The sequence below is a fragment of the Contarinia nasturtii genome, unplaced genomic scaffold (assembly GCF_009176525.2).
Source record: "Contarinia nasturtii isolate CC-2019 unplaced genomic scaffold, AAFC_CNas_1.1 Cnas_scaffold_1240, whole genome shotgun sequence".
NCBI classification, from domain to species: domain Eukaryota; kingdom Metazoa; phylum Arthropoda; class Insecta; order Diptera; family Cecidomyiidae; genus Contarinia; species Contarinia nasturtii.
This window is the reverse complement of record NW_022198581.1, coordinates 5,421,731-5,439,591: the sequence shown is the minus strand read 5'-3', so window position 1 is coordinate 5,439,591 and position 17,861 is coordinate 5,421,731. Positions and strand designations below refer to the sequence as shown.

General features: G+C 34.3%; 4 protein-coding genes across 5 annotated transcripts; 2 read left to right on the top strand and 2 right to left on the bottom strand.

Moving 5' to 3' along the window:
• Window positions 1–41: 41 nt before the first annotated feature.
• Window positions 42–8,560, bottom strand: LOC116345312. Its single transcript, XM_031774568.1, has 20 exons — window positions 8,395–8,560; window positions 8,037–8,227; window positions 7,418–7,650; window positions 7,150–7,348; window positions 6,916–7,056; window positions 6,737–6,835; window positions 6,108–6,668; window positions 5,848–6,047; window positions 5,681–5,776; window positions 5,421–5,604; window positions 3,565–5,350; window positions 3,166–3,501; window positions 2,517–2,928; window positions 2,276–2,448; window positions 2,033–2,203; window positions 1,477–1,970; window positions 1,201–1,402; window positions 945–1,138; window positions 746–879; window positions 42–675 (listed from the first exon to the last, which is right to left on the bottom strand). Exons 1-20 carry the CDS (start codon window positions 8,432–8,434, stop codon window positions 255–257), a joined length of 6,267 nt encoding a protein of 2,088 aa, XP_031630428.1. The 5' UTR covers window positions 8,435–8,560; the 3' UTR covers window positions 42–254.
• Window positions 8,561–8,979: 419 nt separating this feature from the next.
• Window positions 8,980–9,751, top strand: LOC116345180 (50S ribosomal protein L7/L12). Its single transcript, XM_031774355.1, has one exon. It carries the CDS (start codon window positions 9,065–9,067, stop codon window positions 9,620–9,622), a length of 558 nt encoding a protein of 185 aa, XP_031630215.1. The 5' UTR covers window positions 8,980–9,064; the 3' UTR covers window positions 9,623–9,751.
• A 772-nt stretch (window positions 9,752–10,523) lies between these two features.
• LOC116345181 (60S ribosomal protein L18a) lies at window positions 10,524–11,926 on the bottom strand. Its single transcript, XM_031774356.1, has 3 exons — window positions 11,794–11,926; window positions 10,925–11,281; window positions 10,524–10,826 (listed from the first exon to the last, which is right to left on the bottom strand). The coding sequence occupies exons 1-3, from the start codon at window positions 11,809–11,811 to the stop codon at window positions 10,668–10,670; spliced, it is 534 nt and encodes a 177-aa protein (XP_031630216.1). The 5' UTR covers window positions 11,812–11,926; the 3' UTR covers window positions 10,524–10,667.
• Window positions 11,927–12,295: 369 nt separating this feature from the next.
• LOC116345031 (polycomb protein Su(z)12-like) lies at window positions 12,296–17,753 on the top strand. 2 transcript variants are annotated; one of them, XM_031774036.1, is made up of 9 exons: window positions 12,296–12,434; window positions 13,122–13,770; window positions 13,836–13,882; window positions 13,967–14,248; window positions 14,324–14,489; window positions 14,551–14,720; window positions 14,823–16,257; window positions 16,352–16,513; window positions 16,580–17,753. In XM_031774036.1, the coding sequence occupies exons 2-9, from the start codon at window positions 13,659–13,661 to the stop codon at window positions 16,771–16,773; spliced, it is 2,568 nt and encodes an 855-aa protein (XP_031629896.1). In that variant the 5' UTR covers window positions 12,296–12,434; window positions 13,122–13,658; the 3' UTR covers window positions 16,774–17,753. The 2 variants fall into 2 exon arrangements, with proteins under 2 accessions (XP_031629896.1, XP_031629894.1); XM_031774034.1 differs by lacking the exon at window positions 12,296–12,434 and adding an exon at window positions 12,471–12,855.
• Window positions 17,754–17,861: the final 108 nt, after the last annotated feature.

Sequence of the window (17,861 nt, the reverse complement as noted above, 5' to 3'; positions counted from 1 at the left end):
ATGGAAAAATGATTCAATAAAGCTTAACAATCTAGATTTTGAAAACGATTCATTTATTTTAGCTATGCTACTCCCACTAATGATAATCAGGTATAATGGTTGATATACTTAACATATTTGTCTTATTTAAATTGTGCATTTTATGAAAATAGAAAAAAATGTGATTGGATTAATGCGCACGGGAATCAGACATTCTTAATCACAGTCGTCAAGCTTATATTCTTTGTACTTTGGCGAATGTAATTAGTTTTGTTTTAAATGTTTAAAATATTTATAACATGATCAATGGCCACTTTTAAATCTTCAATTGTTTCATTGGTTGAGTTGATGTCGTTATCGTCGCATAATTTCGGAGTAAGTCTTCTATCGGTCATGTATCGTACAACGTTTTCTCTAACAGCCCGCAGCTTTGTCGATATCAAACTATTTTTTATAATATTCTTGCCTTTGGCATTTTTTGCAACTAATTTCCAGATTGCAACCAAAATCAGCAGTTGCTCGTCGCCAATTTCATTCTTATCAAGAACGGTGTACATGACACGATGAAATTTATCGGACGAAAGTAATGCAGCACGATTCTCTGGATTGAATGACATATTTCGAAGAATTTCCAAGGCCAAACGACGATTTTTCGTGTATGAAGATTCAGCCAGATTGCACAATAGATCTAAATGACTGGAAACGAATGACGAATGGCATTAGTGACAAAGAAAACAATTTAACCGAATTCATTTAGATAACTTACGCTTCCTTGCTGGCATCGGCGTGACGAGTAAAAACTTCGAATAATTTAAGCCATAGATTTGTGATATGCGGCCATGGCTTTTGGTTTCGAGTAACTTGTGGATGAAGTCGACTCACCGTGAATAACATACGTGACTATAACGAAAATATTTCACGTTTAAATCAAAAAATAATACAAACTTCAGTTTTTATATTCAAACCTTCGTTATAAGTACACGGCCCTCGATGCAACAACAGCAATTGGTCACAATTTGCATTGCCAATTGAAATGTTTCCATTTTTGTTTGTTCGGTTTTTGGTTTGCCAGTTTCAGCTACGCAATATTCGATAATGGAATGTAAAAAGACGGACGAACCAACTGAGAACGGCGGAGAAGTGCTAAGCGTTTTACACACTAAAAAAGATATTCACACATTATTTATTCGAATTCGATATTTTCTTATACGTTATTCTAACCTGGCAATGAATTGTTGCTGAGATAAAGTAGCATTTTCAAAAATACAGTTTGAAGTTCAGTCTTTATGCCAATGCTTGGCCAAAATTTCTGACAAGATCCTATAATCGGTTGAATGCATTCCACATCTTGCAAACAATCATCACAGTACCAACATAGAATGAGGTGCAGCAGATGTTTTAGTTTTTCAATATATTTTTCAGCCTGTGAGAGATTAAAAACAAATTAGAAAGAAAAAAACTTACTTTTAAAAAACAACCGAAATCATTTCTATCTACCTTGGCATTTCCACTTTTGCGAGTATAGTCCGTAAAACTACCACCGATGCACACATAGATATTTTCCATTTGATCAACAATGGATAACATGAATCTTTCTTGTGTTGCAATTAATCTTGATTTTTCAGAGCATTTTAATAACGTTTCCAATGTCTTACAACATAATTCGTAACACTTCTCCTTATTTGCACTTGGCGACGGCTTGATTTGTGAATTATCGTTGAACTTTTCAAAGAAATTGACAAGTTGCCTGAAGATAATTTCAGCCGCACACACTCCATCCGATGATGGATCGGAATCGGGCATTTCCAACCAATTTACAACCGATTGTGATATGATGTCTGTATGGAAAATGAATTTTTTTGACGAATTTTTAACACTTGGCGGTAGTGTCATTTCATTAAGATGATCGGCGAATGTCATGAAACTGTAATTGGTTGCCTGGCTTATGATCATCAAATCGGTTATAAACCGCATGATTGGCATATTCATATCTAAAACAAAAGTCAAAATGCTATACTGACATTCGAAAATGTGCTTGTATATTGTAAGTCACCTTTATCAGATAATCCGTAGATGAAGAGTGTTACTGTACCAGCCATTAACTCAGCGTCTTGATTGAAGATCTCGCAAATGGTTGCAAAACCAACTGAAGACAGAGCCACTCGTCGAATAACTTTCAGTATTCTTGGCCAACAGATATGTTTTATTGACTTTGGAATTGATTCTGTGGATGGAATATTTATTTAAATTTTTGAATTTTTCGAACTTAATGAATCGAACATCACGACCAATTTACCTAATAAATCCACATTTAGAAATGAAATGAGACACTGGATAACATGGAATTCTCGAACGATAAGTTCGACAAGCGACCTTTTGTGAACAAAACACTGTAAAATCAATTCACTTATCTCCATCAGTAGTAAAATCGACGACTTATTTACTGATTCTCGAATTTTTGGTATCGATCTATAAAAGAGATATATGGACAATTGGTATTTGAATTGAAATTGGATGATTTAAATGTTCAAACATACTTGCTGATTTCATGCATTGCAACGTAAATAGGATTTGGGTCTCCAGCACCCTTCAGAGGTAGAATATGTGTTAATATTAAACAATAGGAACGCATTAAATTGCACGACACAATTTTCCCGGTGTTTGTATACTGCTCGGCAGCAATTATATCGTCCACATGCAAATATTTTATGGATGCTATAATTTTTTCAGTTAGCTTATGGCAATTTAGTAGGTGACCGATCCATTCACATCCCATTCCGATGGTATTTTGTGGATATAGTGTTTCATCGAGTTCGTTTTTATAATTTCGATGTCCAATTAGAGTGGCAAAGACAATTGCAGCATTTTCTCGTACAATTGCATATTCGGTTTCATCAAATAATGTATTCAAACAGCATGCGTATAGGCCACCCGGTAAACTATTCATTTCTATATTAGGATGTAAATTTATGGGAGATGTAGAATTATGAAAAAAGAATAACAATCAGTGAATAGATTGAGCTACAGCTATATCAGTGCTATTTTCACAGCTCCTATTCATAGCCCAATCTATTGACTGATAACAATGAAGATCAGAGGTGTTATTGGAACCAGAGAGGTGCGCTCACTTATTCCATATAAATTTCCATGTTCCGAGAGGGTAGAAGCTATGACAATAAATCTTACCTTGTACTAAATCTTTTGCTCCCTCCAATGTGTCGGCTATTTTCAATAAAATACTCCATGAATAGGTTCGAATTTGAAAGTCAACGTGACCACATAGCGTTGATAGATATTTAATGTATTTTTTCTCAATTCGAAACTCATGCTGTCCGGTCATCATCATCATAATTGCCAGAAGGCAATCTTTATTGAAATTCGCTCCTACATATGAATTTAACGACATGGTCAGTATCAACTTCAACAATTTGTTAGTGACAAATTGTGCGGTATAATTGATGTTTGACACTTTTCCACTGGCGACCAGAAGCCGAATAAGTGATACTAAACACTTTAATTCATCTGAAAATAAATGATGATTCGGTTAATTCTCTAATCATATCAAATTTTTATGCATTTAAGTACCTAATTTCTTTTCGCTTAAAAGTCCATCCATCCGTTTTAAGGCAATATCAAAAATGTCATCGTACAAATTACTGATATGTTTCATTTTGGCATTGTTGCCTTTGACTTTATGTGCTGATGGTTCCATGTCGGATGAACGATAAATCAATTGATGGATGATTTTTTTCGATTCTATTTTAATCGTTTTTGTTAAGATACTTTCAATAAACCGAATGTTGCACAAAAATACCGATGTTGATGCCTTTGAATTGTTGATGAGATCCAAGTGGATGCATTGCTTTTGATTGAAATTCTCCAGTATCCATATGTGTACATCGATGAAATCACGTTCAACAAGATTGGACAATAGACGACACATTCTCATGAACACGATGTCATCTTGTGCATTATTCGGCATGATGGTACAAAATCGTGTTATACTATGTAAGAATCGTTTACAATCCCAGTGTTTTCGATGTCCAATGGCGTCCACATTTGAGAAATTCTCAATGGCAGCACAGCTTACGGTGACTGGTGTCCAAGTTGTGGCATTTTTCAATTGCAATAACCAGTAATTCAAACAATTTTTCTGCGATATTCCCTCAACGATTTCCAAATCGGTCGATGTTGCGCACAATTGTCGATTGAATGATAACGATTCTTTATGGATTTTATAATCGAGTTCGGTATTTTTGCTTCCCTTTACACATTTTTGATAATCAATTAGTTGATCAAGTGAACCAAACCATAATGCATTGAATGTTAATCGAATGTATCGCCATATTTGTGGCATTTTCATGATTGATTCACGTGGCGATAATGGTTCATTGCTGAAATCTGTATGATTTGAATTTGTATCGGATGGATGATTTGAATTTTCACATGCCAAAATTAATTCGAGAAGATTATTATGTTCCAATGTTGTTTTCCAGCTAAATTCACATGCGATTGGTAGCAACAATTTTTTACAAACCGGTGGTAATATGAATTCTTTATTACCACCAACAATATAGCCGCTAAATGCGAGTGAAAACAATAAAATCGCACATTCACGCCTAAATTTATCCTCAGTTGGAAAAAGGAATAACGATCGCAAAATGAGCATGTATGTTTGAATATCATCTTCGATTTGTCGGCGAAACGATGGAATGCGAATGCACATTTTCGATAAAATGCCAATTATGTGAATTGCATTATGTGGATAATTATCTGTTGAATTTTCAAGTAGTGATCGATCAAGTGCCGTCAAAATAATTGAATGACCGTGAATTTCATGGAAATGATTCAGAGCGATCGGATCTTCAATGACAATATTCAGTTGTGTAAGAGTTGAATGTCGAATCGATGGTTCAGTGTGTGGATCCTGCAATACTGCCAACAAATTGTCAATGAGACGAATCTCATATATGTCGGATAAATCTTCGTTATTTGAATATCGAAGCGGTTCAACGATGCACACATTGTTCGGAATGACATCGCGAATTGAATCCAAATTTGGCATGTAGATTTCAGCGTTAGGTAGATTTTGTGTCAAGTAAATCAGTCGATCAAGAGCCTCTGCCTGGGTGTGTGAATCACGTGAGAACAATAAAGCAATGTTACTTTTGATCAGTATAACCGTTGGTAGCTCGCTATCCGGATGAACGAGCGAAAGAATTGGTTGGCCAAACGTGGTCGTTTGCTTTCCATGACATAATAGCAATGGCAACACTGGTGTCAGATAATTTTGAATGTCCTTCCAATTTTTGGGTAATAGCTTTTTCGTTCGAATAATTAAAGTTATTATAATCTCAGCATAAGAAGCAATCTGACGAAGAAAAATGTTTGCCAATCAGTTTAATCAGTTTATATGCGTTTTCAATATGCTCATGTTTTACCTTTGAATCGTCGTTGTAAAGGCCACTGCACACAATTTCGGCCAAAATTTCAGACGTCATCGGAATGTCAAACAAACAACTTCGGTGAGTGGTTGATGCATACGATCGTGGAACACTTTTCTTGCCATCCATTAAGCATCCGAAGAAAAACGATATTTTCTCTGATGACAGCTTATATACCAATCTAAACGAATTTGTAAATATTTTGAAATCTTTTGAGTTAAACTATCAAATTATAATAAATATAAATAAAAACGAACCGCTTCATTTCAACGCTACCGTAGGATAACATGTGGAGAAAAAGTGTTTCGGCATCCTCTCGAAGTTTTTCATTTGCATTATATTGCGGCGTCAAGCTGTCCGAATGACATTTTTAATCATTGAATATGCATTGTTAAGCAATCGACTTGGTAAAAAATCGACTTACCTGGTAATAGCATTGAAAAGGAGGCGAGTGAGATCTTCGCTTTCGACCAATGTTAAAACGTCCATTGATTTTAACCCATACGATAAAATTTTCTCGTGTTTGCATGTGTGTGGGTCTCTGAGTAAAGTGACCACTGGCTCTAGCATTTCTGTCAAATTTAGTAATAATTTGATGGGACTCTTGTCTGGAAATGTATCGATCTGCAAAGATTATTTTTCATTAATTAAACTCATTTTTTGTGGATAATTTCCTGGGCTTACCTTCAAGGCATAGACAATTAAGTCATTGACTTGTGGATAGTAATGTTTTAGTGGAAAATCCAACAGTGCTAATTCTAATTCCATTTTACAAAGACTGTCATCTATGGTTTCCACTGCTGTAACAAAGTTGCCCAATGTCGATTCGGAGGCTGTATTTGATAGTGAGTCTTCATGTAGATGATTCAAAAGTGATCGAGCTTCGCGAATTGATATGCGTCTCATTTTTTGACTAATATCCAAGTCGATTCTCGATTCATTGTGCATTGGTGTTGTTGTAACGCTCTCAGTTGATTCAGTTTCAGAGCAATTTCGACTTTCTTTAAACACCAATAAATTGCAGAGCAAAAATAGAATCGAAATTGAATTATTGCGATTTGTTTTGTGACCATTTAGACGATAGTTCGATGTCATTTCCCGTATGAATCGCAAAAAGTCAGCTAGTTTAGCAATCATTTCACTGACATGATATTCTGCATCTATGTCGATCGAATAAACACCAGCCCGTTTACAAACTAACTCAACAACCTCAATCAAAATTAAAAAGCATTCGTTCACACAAGCCTGAAACAAAATCATTTCAAAACATAAGCATTTTTTTCCGAACAATTCAACCTATGCATTTCACTCACCAAATTCGAATCGGTATAAGTATTTTGTAATAAGCTCATCACTGCCTCAAATGTCTTGTAACAATATGATCCAATTGTAATTTGTTTCCTTGTTAGATGCTGAAATATTAATATTATATTTTTCGTGCTTGCAGAAAAGATCGATATTTTTAGAAGTTGACTTTACAAGGGACTCTCACCTCTTTCAAAGCGACATGCATACTTGACACTCGCCGCATTGTAACACGCCGGGCCAAACTCCGTGTTAATTTCAAGCAACATGTCAATGCTGTTGTATAATCAAAATTCGGTTTTTCACACTCGATCAATTGCAATAGACTCTACAGAGTAAGAAACAAATCAATTTTCATTTTCACAGTTAAAAATTCATTTTAAATTAATATTTTTACGGCTAGTATCATTGTGGTTATTACCATGAACACAAATGGAGATTGAAGAAAGAATTCACCGGGGAAATCATTGACACGATGTTGAAAATACTGCAGCGCATGTTCCAGTTCAATGTGATTATTTTTGGCGCATAATGAAGATTTCAGCTGTGAAAGCTCTTGTAATTCCTTTTGACCAGCTTCTTCCCAAGCTGTCTCGTATTGTAATCCATCAGTATTGTAGCTTGAATTTGAAATCGAATATTTTTTTATTAAATTTGGTTTTAAATTCAATAAAACTTCAAAATTTTACCTATTTGCATTGATATCCTGAAAATTCAAGACATCCGGAATGCGAGGCGCTTCATACTGAACATCGACTTTAACTGGCCGCTCAAACTCCACTTTGTGACCGTTCACAATTCGAATGATTTCTTGATAATAGCCGTTACTGATTCTATCTTCCGCAAAGATTCCGATTCTTTGCAGGTCACCACGTTTATTGTATCTACTTAGAATACGTACAGCATCCGATTGATATTTACTCTGTGATTCAAATGAATTTTATGTTTAAAAGTTATTTACAAATTCATATATTTAAGGTAGTATCATTGAAAAATCGAATAAACATGAATTTCTAGAGAAAATATTTTATGGCCACATCTGTCAGTATTTGTATACTGTTGACGCTCATTACTTTTTTGTGGAAATAAAACATAGGAGTTTGATGGAAAAAAACCTTAAAACGCCTCTTTTTCATATTTAACCACAGCTTCATTCATCACTGTCATTGCCATAATTCTGTCATTGCATATAACGACATATTGGCCATTTTGGAATATTTTAAAACAATTTGTTTATCAAACGAGTGTATAAAATGTGTGATCAATAAATAAACAAAAGAAAAACAAATACATAATTCAACTGTTTACCTTCAGTAGTAGCAATAGAATTTCAAATATCTGGTTGGCATTGGTGACCGGTTTAAATTCAAACCAATGCATAAGGTGTTTTATTAAATCATTTACGTCCACGGTAAGATCCTGCAAATCGATGCCACAGCTTTGGAATTTCGATTGGACATTGTTGATTGCACGTGTGCGTATCTCTGGATGTGTGTGTTCTGTGCACAAATAAAGAGTTGATATCAAGTGCGTATTAGCTTACAGATACATTACATATGCTCACTCAGCTGAAATCTGAGCAGCATTTCCAAGAACCATAGACGATAAAATCGTTAAACTTGATAAGTACATCAAACAAAATATATTTATCTACATAAAAATTTACCTAATTTTCGTATAATTTCAGCAGAAATATCGACACTCATTTTTCGTTATGCCAATAAAACGGTGTATTTATTTCAAATTATTGCTTGATATCACTTGAAATTAACGGATTAAAACCACTGATTTACGTTTAATCATGTTTTTTTTTATTATTTAACTTATTTCACTCAAAATATCTTCGTTGCACGTCAAATTCATTGAAATTTGAAATAAACAAAATGCAAAATACAATCAAACGCATAAATTTCAAATGAAATGAACAACCGAAATCAATTGTCAAATTCGATTTGTTTGTTTGTCTGTCTGTCTGGAGGCTAAGTCAAAGTTATCTTGATGTGTGTTAGCGCCTTTTTTTTCTCTTCTTCTTGTACAAGTATTATGCGACAGTTGCGCCACAGACAATATATCGTTGGTTATCGTTTGTGCATTTCTATTCCATTTGATTTCGATGCGGTTCCATATGTTTAATTTTTTTGTCAACAGATGGGGGTTCATCAACATCTGTTTGACATATTTTCATTTGCATTCTAACCCCAAAACATTTTTGTTCATCTGCTTTGACATAAAAAATCACATTTTCACATCAAAATTATTTTCGATTAAATTTCGTTCAACTGACGAAGTAAATAAATTAAATTTAAAAAGAAGCTCATTGATATTTTTAAAACAAAATGCATTTATTACGTCAAATAGTTTGCAATCGTCGTGCTGCCACACATTTTGGTAAATACGTTCGTAATTTTGTATCATCCACAAATGTACGATTATCGGCTGAACCGCTTGTAGCACCCGTACCAGACGGTGCCGATGCACCGCCAAATCCAAAATTGCAAAAAATTGTGAGTGATATTGCTGCACTAAATTTGCTAGAGGTGTCGGAATTGTCGACACTTTTGAAGAAAACATTGAACCTTCCCGACGCACCAGTTGTGGCTTATGGCGCTGCTGCTGGCGGTCCAGTTGCACAAACACCTGAAGAAGAAGAAGCCTCCGCGGGACCAGCTGTCATTCAAACTTTATTCAAAGTGAAATTGAACAGTTTCGATGAGTCAAAGAAAATTGTGCTAATCAAAGAGCTAAAGTCTCTATGTGAGGGCATGAACTTGGTACAAGCCAAGAAATTCATTGAAGCGGCGCCGGCTTTTGTCAAAGAAGACCTTTCAAAGGAAGAAGCTGAAACACTGAAAGCAGCTCTCGAGAAAGTCGGTGCTGTCGTTGAAATCGTATAAATGGATTTTTACGAGTATAGCAATTATGAAAACTAAACTGTACTATGTTATTTGACATATAAGTTCTTTTTTAGGTATTTTATGAAAATAATCAAGAAATTTAATGAAATAAACACTTGATAGAACAAATTCACTCATGTTTTTATTTAGAATTAATCGCTTTTGTATCATTTAATCTTATTATCAAACAATTTCGGACAACAAAAATCAATGCATTGGCAAATGCTACAACATTCCTCTACTGTTTAACACACCAGACGGTCGGCCAGGTTGAATTGGATATTCTTTATATGATCATTCAAATAAGATTTTCTTCTTATTGTTGATGAATAATTTGTAAATAGCGCAAACTTTTTGGATGCATTCTATGAAATGTTCAACTGTTATTCAATCTGCTTGAATCAAATATACAATCTTTCACCGACACGTAAATTGGATTACCGGCGAAATTCTTTGGGTTCTACGTTAAATGTTGTTATTTTTCTTTGTAAGACCATAATTTACACATTTCGTGAAATTGTTCAGTATTACAAAACTAATTCAATTTCGATTGTACAAATTTGTGATCCGATTCCGAGCTTTAAAAAAGTGATTGGACGATGCAACTATCGGTGTCTGATGAAAACTACATTATCGACATTCTCTGCGGATGGACATTATAAATATTTAACAATTTTTTTGCTCAGGTCCAAGTATGATATTATTTCCTGAGTTGAAAAATATAAAATGTTCAGATTGTAGACGGTAAACAAAATCAAATAATAATAATAATAATCAAACACGTTGTCGTTGCTATTTTTTTTTTAATTTTTATCATTTAATTTTATTTTGTTTTCTTTGTTTTCATCATCATTTTTTCCAGCAACTTTTCGATTGATTGTTGTGGTGTTGTATGCGTGTGTGTGTTTAATTGTAAAATTTCAAATTTATTGTAGAAAAATGGTAAGCGAAAACAAAAAGAAAAATTAAGTTGCTGCATCGATTGGATACGCATGTTGACATCGCGACCATGATGAGATAACAAACAGCAAAATTATTATGATGTCTACAAGAAGTAGGTTTGTGGTTTTCGGTATGAGAACAATGCACGTGCTCCTCGGTGGTTTACCCGTTGCACAAGTGGGAAACGGATCTTTGAATCGTGGAATTGTTTGATACCGACACGTCTGCACTTGGCTGAGGCGATTGGTTCCACTTTGATGATCTGTAATGATGAGACAGTAATTTTAGTAAAATGTTTCACTTGTTTTTTTTTTTTTGCTTTCACACTTTTTCACATTAATTTCTGTGAATTATACTCACTTGAATGGAATGAGCACGAGCACGATGACGAGCACCCATATCACGGTAGCACTGTGTAACTGCACCGCCAACGGTCAAATCACGGTATTCACGGTACATATTGTGTGTGCCTGAACGGGAATCGTAACGCAACCAGATACCGAAGTTCTTGATTTTTGTTGGTGAAGTTTCATAGACTTGTTTCAATGAAACAATTTCGCCAGTGGTTTTCTTGAATTTTTTCAATTGACGCAAGAAATACCAGAATCGTGATTTTGCAACAATGTTGTCTGGTGCGAAAATTCTCATTTTGTAGAGAGGGGTTGATGGTTCCTTTTCGGTTGGCAATTTACGGCCAATCACCTCGTACTCCTTCAACTGTTTCGAATAGAAAACAAATGAAAATTTCAATAAAAAACAATATCCATTGAAATGTAGACCGAATGGTGAACATGTGAAAAAACATTAATGTCGCACGCAATAACAACATTTTGTGAGGTTAGAATACACAAACCCATAACACAAATGAATTGTCTACAACAATTACTGCAATAATGATTCGAAATGAATTGATTTGTTTTAGAATTTTGGAATAATTTTCATACAATTTCAAGCCAATTTAACAATCAATTCACTTTTACCATGTTAAATCAGTCGAATTTATTTAACATATTCGAATACATAGCGAAATGTCAAACTGGCATGTGGCCGCATATATGGTATAGGCAGGTTTAAGCATTGTACAAACGAAACTTTAACATCATTTTTCCAATGATTTTTTTGGAAAAATACAAACAATTTCACAATGCATAATTGTCGGCGACATTTTTTTACACATTTTAAAACAAACACGGCATTTTTACTATAAATTTTTCGAAAAATTTATTTACCTGTCCTTTAGCCTTCATTTTTGCTGTGTTTCAACACTGTCACGGAAACGGAAAGAAAGAAAGACTTCAATTTGATTTGACTTTTCTATGCCACACTATGAAGTATGTACGAATGAATTGTGTTGATCAGTACAACCAACCGATACACGCTCAATTTTGAATGACACTTTGGCGAAATCAACAATTCAACAAAATCAATCAATTTTTCTTAGTATTATTTTCCATTTTAACTAAATAAAATTCGTGCATTTTTCACCAATTTTTGTACTCAGCCAAATAATAAAAAACGATAAAAATCGACCAAAGAATAAAATAAAAATGTTAAATGTAACAACTGAAATTCGAACGATTAAAAAAAAAAAGACAATTTATACTAAACGGTTGGTATGACTGTTGTGCTCGAGTGCGGAGCAAAGCGATGACGTGCGTTTCTTATTCTTGTGCCATATGTTGTTTTCAATGAAGCGCATGTATCGTTGACAAGCGTTATAGGTGCAGAGTAAATGTGCTAAAAGCGAGAAGCTAGCGCTTCGTGTGCGTTATGTGAGCACCAAATTGTGCATTGCATCTGATTGTAAAAGAAGAAAAAAAAATGTTGAATGCGTTGTATTTTCATTGAATTGTTGAAGAAGCGGCAAATGGTTTGAAGTGTTCTCTCTCTGTATTTGTGTGAGTGTGTATGAGTGTCAGTGTGTGCGTTAGTGTTTGTCTGGGTTTTTAAGAATTATCGTTGTTGCTATCGCACCTCATTTAAGTATTTAAATGTGCATTTATGTGTGAATGGCGGCTGCATATTTACACAGATACAAATGCAAACATCACGATTCTCATTTACGACCGAGATTTCATAGTATATGTAGTCGCTGTCGCAAACTTCGTTTTTGTGCATTTCAACTGGAATTCTTTATTTTCGTAACACACAAGAAAGAAACATACATCAAACATAAGAAAGCAATAACAAAAAATAATATTCTCGCTGTGTTTTTTTTTATCTCTCTCTCTTGTTTAACGCGCGCGTAGCAAGAGTGAATGTGTTGTGCGAGTGCATGCTATATTCATTGGGTGGGTGTAATTAATACAACTAGAACTTAATATCATCCTTTTTTATTATTTTATTTGGTTTGATTATTTTGGTGTGTTTGATTCAATGTAAATTTTGTGCAACCATACACACAAAAGCTTTACGAAGTGCGTTCAACTCACAGCTTGCATTGATCACATTTTGTTCGTTCAAAATAATTCTTCGTTTCGACGACAACGACCATCACGATTAATTAGTGTGTGTACACATTTGAATGTTGTATACCTTTTTTCTTCACTCTCAATAGATTTGATGCGACCAACCGAATAAACAAACAAAATATTTGAAAGCACAAAGTGTGAGACGGACTGTTGAACCGAGTGCAGCGACAAAGAACTCTCAGTAAGCCATCAACACACAATGTGCCTGTTTAACATGGCAACCTAAACTAAATCAATCGAAACACCATTAAGTAACTTATGAAATGTTGTCAAAATAGCAGTTAAATGCTTGAGATTGGCTCTGTAGCGTGCGTATGATTGCGGGTTTTCGTACGATTTTTAGTTAATCAGTTTTTTTTTAATTTAATTTATGTTACACCGAATACCATTCAACGGTATCAAACTAATTCAACGTTTATTAAAACAACACATAAATGCGAGTATCACATATGTACATGAAATTTTAAATAACATTCATTTATCAATTCATATTGAAATCGGTGTAGTAACCAAACACGTTACCAATTTGAGTGTTACACCGAAGAAACGTACGTAACCGTTTGAATTGGAACGTATTTATTTGAGCATAGAAAAAATAAAAAAATAAACAAGTGTGAAAAATCATGCCTATCAAACGAAAGGATCGCGAAAGCAGCAACGATACAAATTGTGTGAAATCATTTCGAATGGATCACATACCAACAGAACATGAGCTTTTCTTACAAGCCTTTGAAAGTGAGTTTTATCACATATCCAAATAGTTGAACTCAATTTATCTAACGCTTGACAATTATTTACAGAACCCACTCAGATCTATCGATATCTCAGGAGTCGAAATAGGTTATCGGTAATGATGTTTGTTTTTATTTTGCACGCAAAAGATGGTTCGATACAAATTTGGTAACAATAAATGTGCATTTTTCTATTGCAGCCGATATTTTTACATCGAAATCTAACGTATATGAAAGAACGCATGTCTCGAAATCACAGACACAGACCAAGCTTTCATGTTAACACACTATTGGACACTATAGTTAAACGCAATACTTTGGAAGATGAGAAAAATGGGGCACCAAACAATTACATGACACTTCTATTCTTGGGATTTTACAATAAACTTATGGTAGAAGAGCAATTCGTTGAAGTGGAAATTGTTGTCTCGAAGATATCGCAAATGAAACGCAAAGATAGTTTTAAGTCGAAACAAGATCGCGTAAGTGATTTATTTGTGAAAATTCAACAACTGAAAATATCCATTAAGACCCAACGTATAATTTGTTTTGTTTAGCTTGGCTCTGCAATTGTTAAAGTAAATCCGGTTGATATGATTGGAAAAGTGCCGGCAGTTAGTGTACCAACTGAATTATTCAAACCAGCTGGAACTGGTTTACTTAACAGTTCATGCATATTGCAATTGAACACAACCATTTTACCACATTTCAATTCATCTAATGGTAAACAAAATTTAGATACATTATCAAACAGTATTTGGTGTAATGAAAATTCTATTCACAGAACCAGTAATTAAAACTGATCAACCGGCAAGATGTTTCACAACCGAATTGGTGATATTTGACAAACACAGTCGATGCACATTGAGCGATGGCGAATATGAGCTCACATTAACCGAATGTACGAATACAGCTACACCAAAAATTTACTCACCAAAAAAGCATCCAACATGGGTTTGTATCAAGCAATAATCATTTAAAAATCATCAACTATTTCATTACTAAAGGATTATGTTATCCATTCTCTTCGATTTTTCTTTTCTGTTTCATTCACAGGAAGAGATTCCCGAACATTGTCTAGACGAATTTAATAAAGGCGAAAATCCATTGGACGATTTCACAAAAAGTCCAACACTGAAATTTCGACTATCGTGGACCAAAGACAAATATGCCGATGTAGTTGATCGACCGTTACCGATAACAATTCGCAAAGATGATTTCATAACGAATTCAAGCAAGGAAAATGGAAGTACATTGAATCGCCGCGATTCAATCGTTTCGAATGAATCGCATTGTGCGTTGAATGGAAATGTTACAACAAATGTAACTGCAACAATAACATCTGCGCAAGCAAACTCAAATGTCAGCTCGAATTCAGCAAGCAAACAAATTTCGAATATGAATTCAAAGGCACAAGCAGTAATCAATGGCATAAATCAATCGATGATTGTTAAATTGCACGACATTGCCTCACGAATCATTTACCATTTCATCTACAATAATAATTCAAGCCAACAAACCGAAACATTTGACAATTTTAATTGTCCATGGTGTTGTTTGCATTGTCTAAGTCTGTATTCGTTGTTAAAGCATTTAAAATTGTGTCATGCACGTTTTAATTTCACATACGTACCAACACAGAATGGCGTTCGGGTTGATGTTTCAATAAATGAGCAATTCGATGGTTCGTATATTGGTTCACCGCACGATTTAGTTGGCCCAGCTGGGTCAGCGTTTGCACGAGCCGGTCCTGTACGCCGAACCATTGTAACACGCATACTTGTATGCCGACCACGTCGACAGAAGCCTTCGCTGACTGAATTCCTTGAAATTGACGAAAACGAATTGAACAGTCAACGGCCATACGTTACCGGTCACAATCGTTTGTATCATCATACAATGACATGTTTGCCAGTGCATCCAAAAGGTTTGGACATTGATTCGGAAGGTGAAAATGATCCAGCCTGGTTACAACATAAGACAATGCAAATGATCGATGAATTCACCGATGTTAATGAAGGTGAAAAGGAACTGATGAAAATGTGGAATTTACACATTATGCGAAATGGTTATGTTGGCGATATTCAAATACCGTTGGCATGTGAAATGTTCCTTGATATGAAGGGCAAAGAATTGCTTAAGAAAAATTTGTACAAAAATTTTGTATTACATTTGTGCAATTTCTTTGATTATGGTCTCATTTCACCCGAAACACTTTACAAAACAATACAGAAATTGCAACGAATCTTATCAACATTCGGTGATGGTCGTGATATTATGGTCGATGAACATAATAAACAAATGAATTACTGGCACACAGTTGGCATGCATAAACAAAGAGATCCACATTTGATACAACCGAAAAATACCGCATCAAGTACAAACACATACAGTTTTCGAAATAGTTCGCACACCAAACAAAACGATAGTGAAGATGATGACGACGACGACGATGAAATTGATAATACAACATCACCGAAAAAACGAACTGGTAGAAAAAAAAACATTTTCTAATTTAACTATTTTCCAAATAGAATTGAAGAAACAAAGTTTTCTAAATATGATTTTCATTTGATCGGACTTAGGTCGGAACCAGTCTGAAGAAAATATGGGTGATGAAGAAAAAACAACCGATCTCACTCATAAGGCCCGAAACCAAACGGATTTGAAAAATGCAACCAAAGAAACTGGAAAATCGGAACGAACATCAACCGGAATGAAGCGCAAAGCATTGAATTCGCGAAGCGGTAAATTTGAAGGCTAAAAATTAAATGAAAGCAAAAATATTTAATGTTCATATTTCCAAAATACAGCTGGAAATTCAAGCGATTCACCGCCACGTCGAAGAAGCGCTAGCGCAGCCTTACAAGTGGCCAGTAGTAGATTATTTACTGCAAAACGGCGAAACTCGACCGCAGTTACACAATCGTTAGCACCATCAGCGATTAAAAAAGGCAAACGTCTATCTATTTCGATAACGAAACTAAACACTAAAATTGATAAGTAACGAATTGAATGTATAATTGGCCATTTTTTGTTTTCTTTTTTTTTTGTTCTTTTAATTTAATTTAATGGGTCAAAGCAAAATATTCATTCGTCTCGATCGGATCTGGACATCGTTTGTAAAATATTGAATTCGAATGAAAAAAGAAAACGAGCATGAAACGAGTAATTCAGTGGTATACATGGGCAGTTTGTATAGAAAATTAGGCAAAAATTATTTAGATGTCATATGAAAATTGGCTACCATTTCGATTGATTGGGTCAATAAATTAAATCGTATTTAGTCTTTGGTCTATTCTAATCGATACATACATAATCACTGCCATATTTTAAATTTTCTTACTGTAACGAGAGAATTGATTAAATTTCTCTACTTTTTTTTTTGAATCATACGATACTTGGAATATGAATTGGAAAATGAATTTGATACGAATAGTAATTTCATATTGAAATTGGTAGCGAAAATACATAAATCAATTAAATACAGGAATTGGCTAAGCATTTGCATTACATTTGAAAACAATCTTACGAGAGAAATAATAGAACCTGAAAATTTTTATGAAACCCACATAGATGATATAATCATTAGTCAAGTGAAAAGAAATCCTATTTAAAAATGATTTTCATTGAAAATTTACCGCTTTTGTTTTTTCTAAACTTTTTTCACACTACACACCGCAAGTCGAAATGTTACGAATCGATTTTTCTTTTTAATTTTTTTCGAAGACTTAGTTTTATTTAAGCATCACACATGGCTGATTGATGTCAATGAAAAACATCCAATTTTGCACCAAAACAGAAGACTTGAACAAAATTCATACAATATAAATGCGAACTAATGCTTTTTGCATAGAATCGATTTTGATAAATATGAATGTTAATTGTTTTTTTTTATCATTTGAATGTTGAGTAGGTTCTTAGATGAGATCCGTACAAATTTACTGATAGAGATTTGTGTTCACAATAAATAAGACCAGAAATACATGACCAGTTGAAATAATAAACTATAAAAATTCACCAAATAGTAATTCAAAAGGCTTAGTATTTTGGCAATTGGGCCAATAGCTCTTCCATGTTGCTTGAATTGAACGC

What these genes read in the sequence shown, in the direction of transcription:
- LOC116345181 (XM_031774356.1), bottom strand. An exon ending in CTCGTGCTCATTCCATTCAA is followed by an intron (nt 10,827 to 10,924) that starts GTGAGTATAATT and finishes TCATCATTACAG; the next exon opens with ATCATCAAAGTGGAACCAAT.
- LOC116345312 (XM_031774568.1), bottom strand. Translation starts at nt 8,434, where the DNA reads ATGAGTGTCGATATTTCTGCTGAAATTATACGAAAATTAG. An exon ending in TTTACAACGACGATTCAAAG is followed by an intron (nt 5,351 to 5,420) that starts GTAAAACATGAG and finishes TTTCTTCGTCAG; the next exon opens with ATTGCTTCTTATGCTGAGAT. An exon ending in TTTAAGCGAAAAGAAATTAG is followed by an intron (nt 3,502 to 3,564) that starts GTACTTAAATGC and finishes ATTTATTTTCAG; the next exon opens with ATGAATTAAAGTGTTTAGTA.
- LOC116345031 (XM_031774036.1), top strand. Translation starts at nt 13,659, where the DNA reads ATGCCTATCAAACGAAAGGATCGCGAAAGCAGCAACGATACAAATTGT. An exon ending in TTAAGTCGAAACAAGATCGC is followed by an intron (nt 14,249 to 14,323) that starts GTAAGTGATTTA and finishes TGTTTTGTTTAG; the next exon opens with CTTGGCTCTGCAATTGTTAA. An exon ending in ATCACCGAAAAAACGAACTG is followed by an intron (nt 16,258 to 16,351) that starts GTAGAAAAAAAA and finishes GATCGGACTTAG; the next exon opens with GTCGGAACCAGTCTGAAGAA.
- LOC116345180 (XM_031774355.1), top strand. Translation starts at nt 9,065, where the DNA reads ATGCATTTATTACGTCAAATAGTTTGCAATCGTCGTGCTGCCACACAT.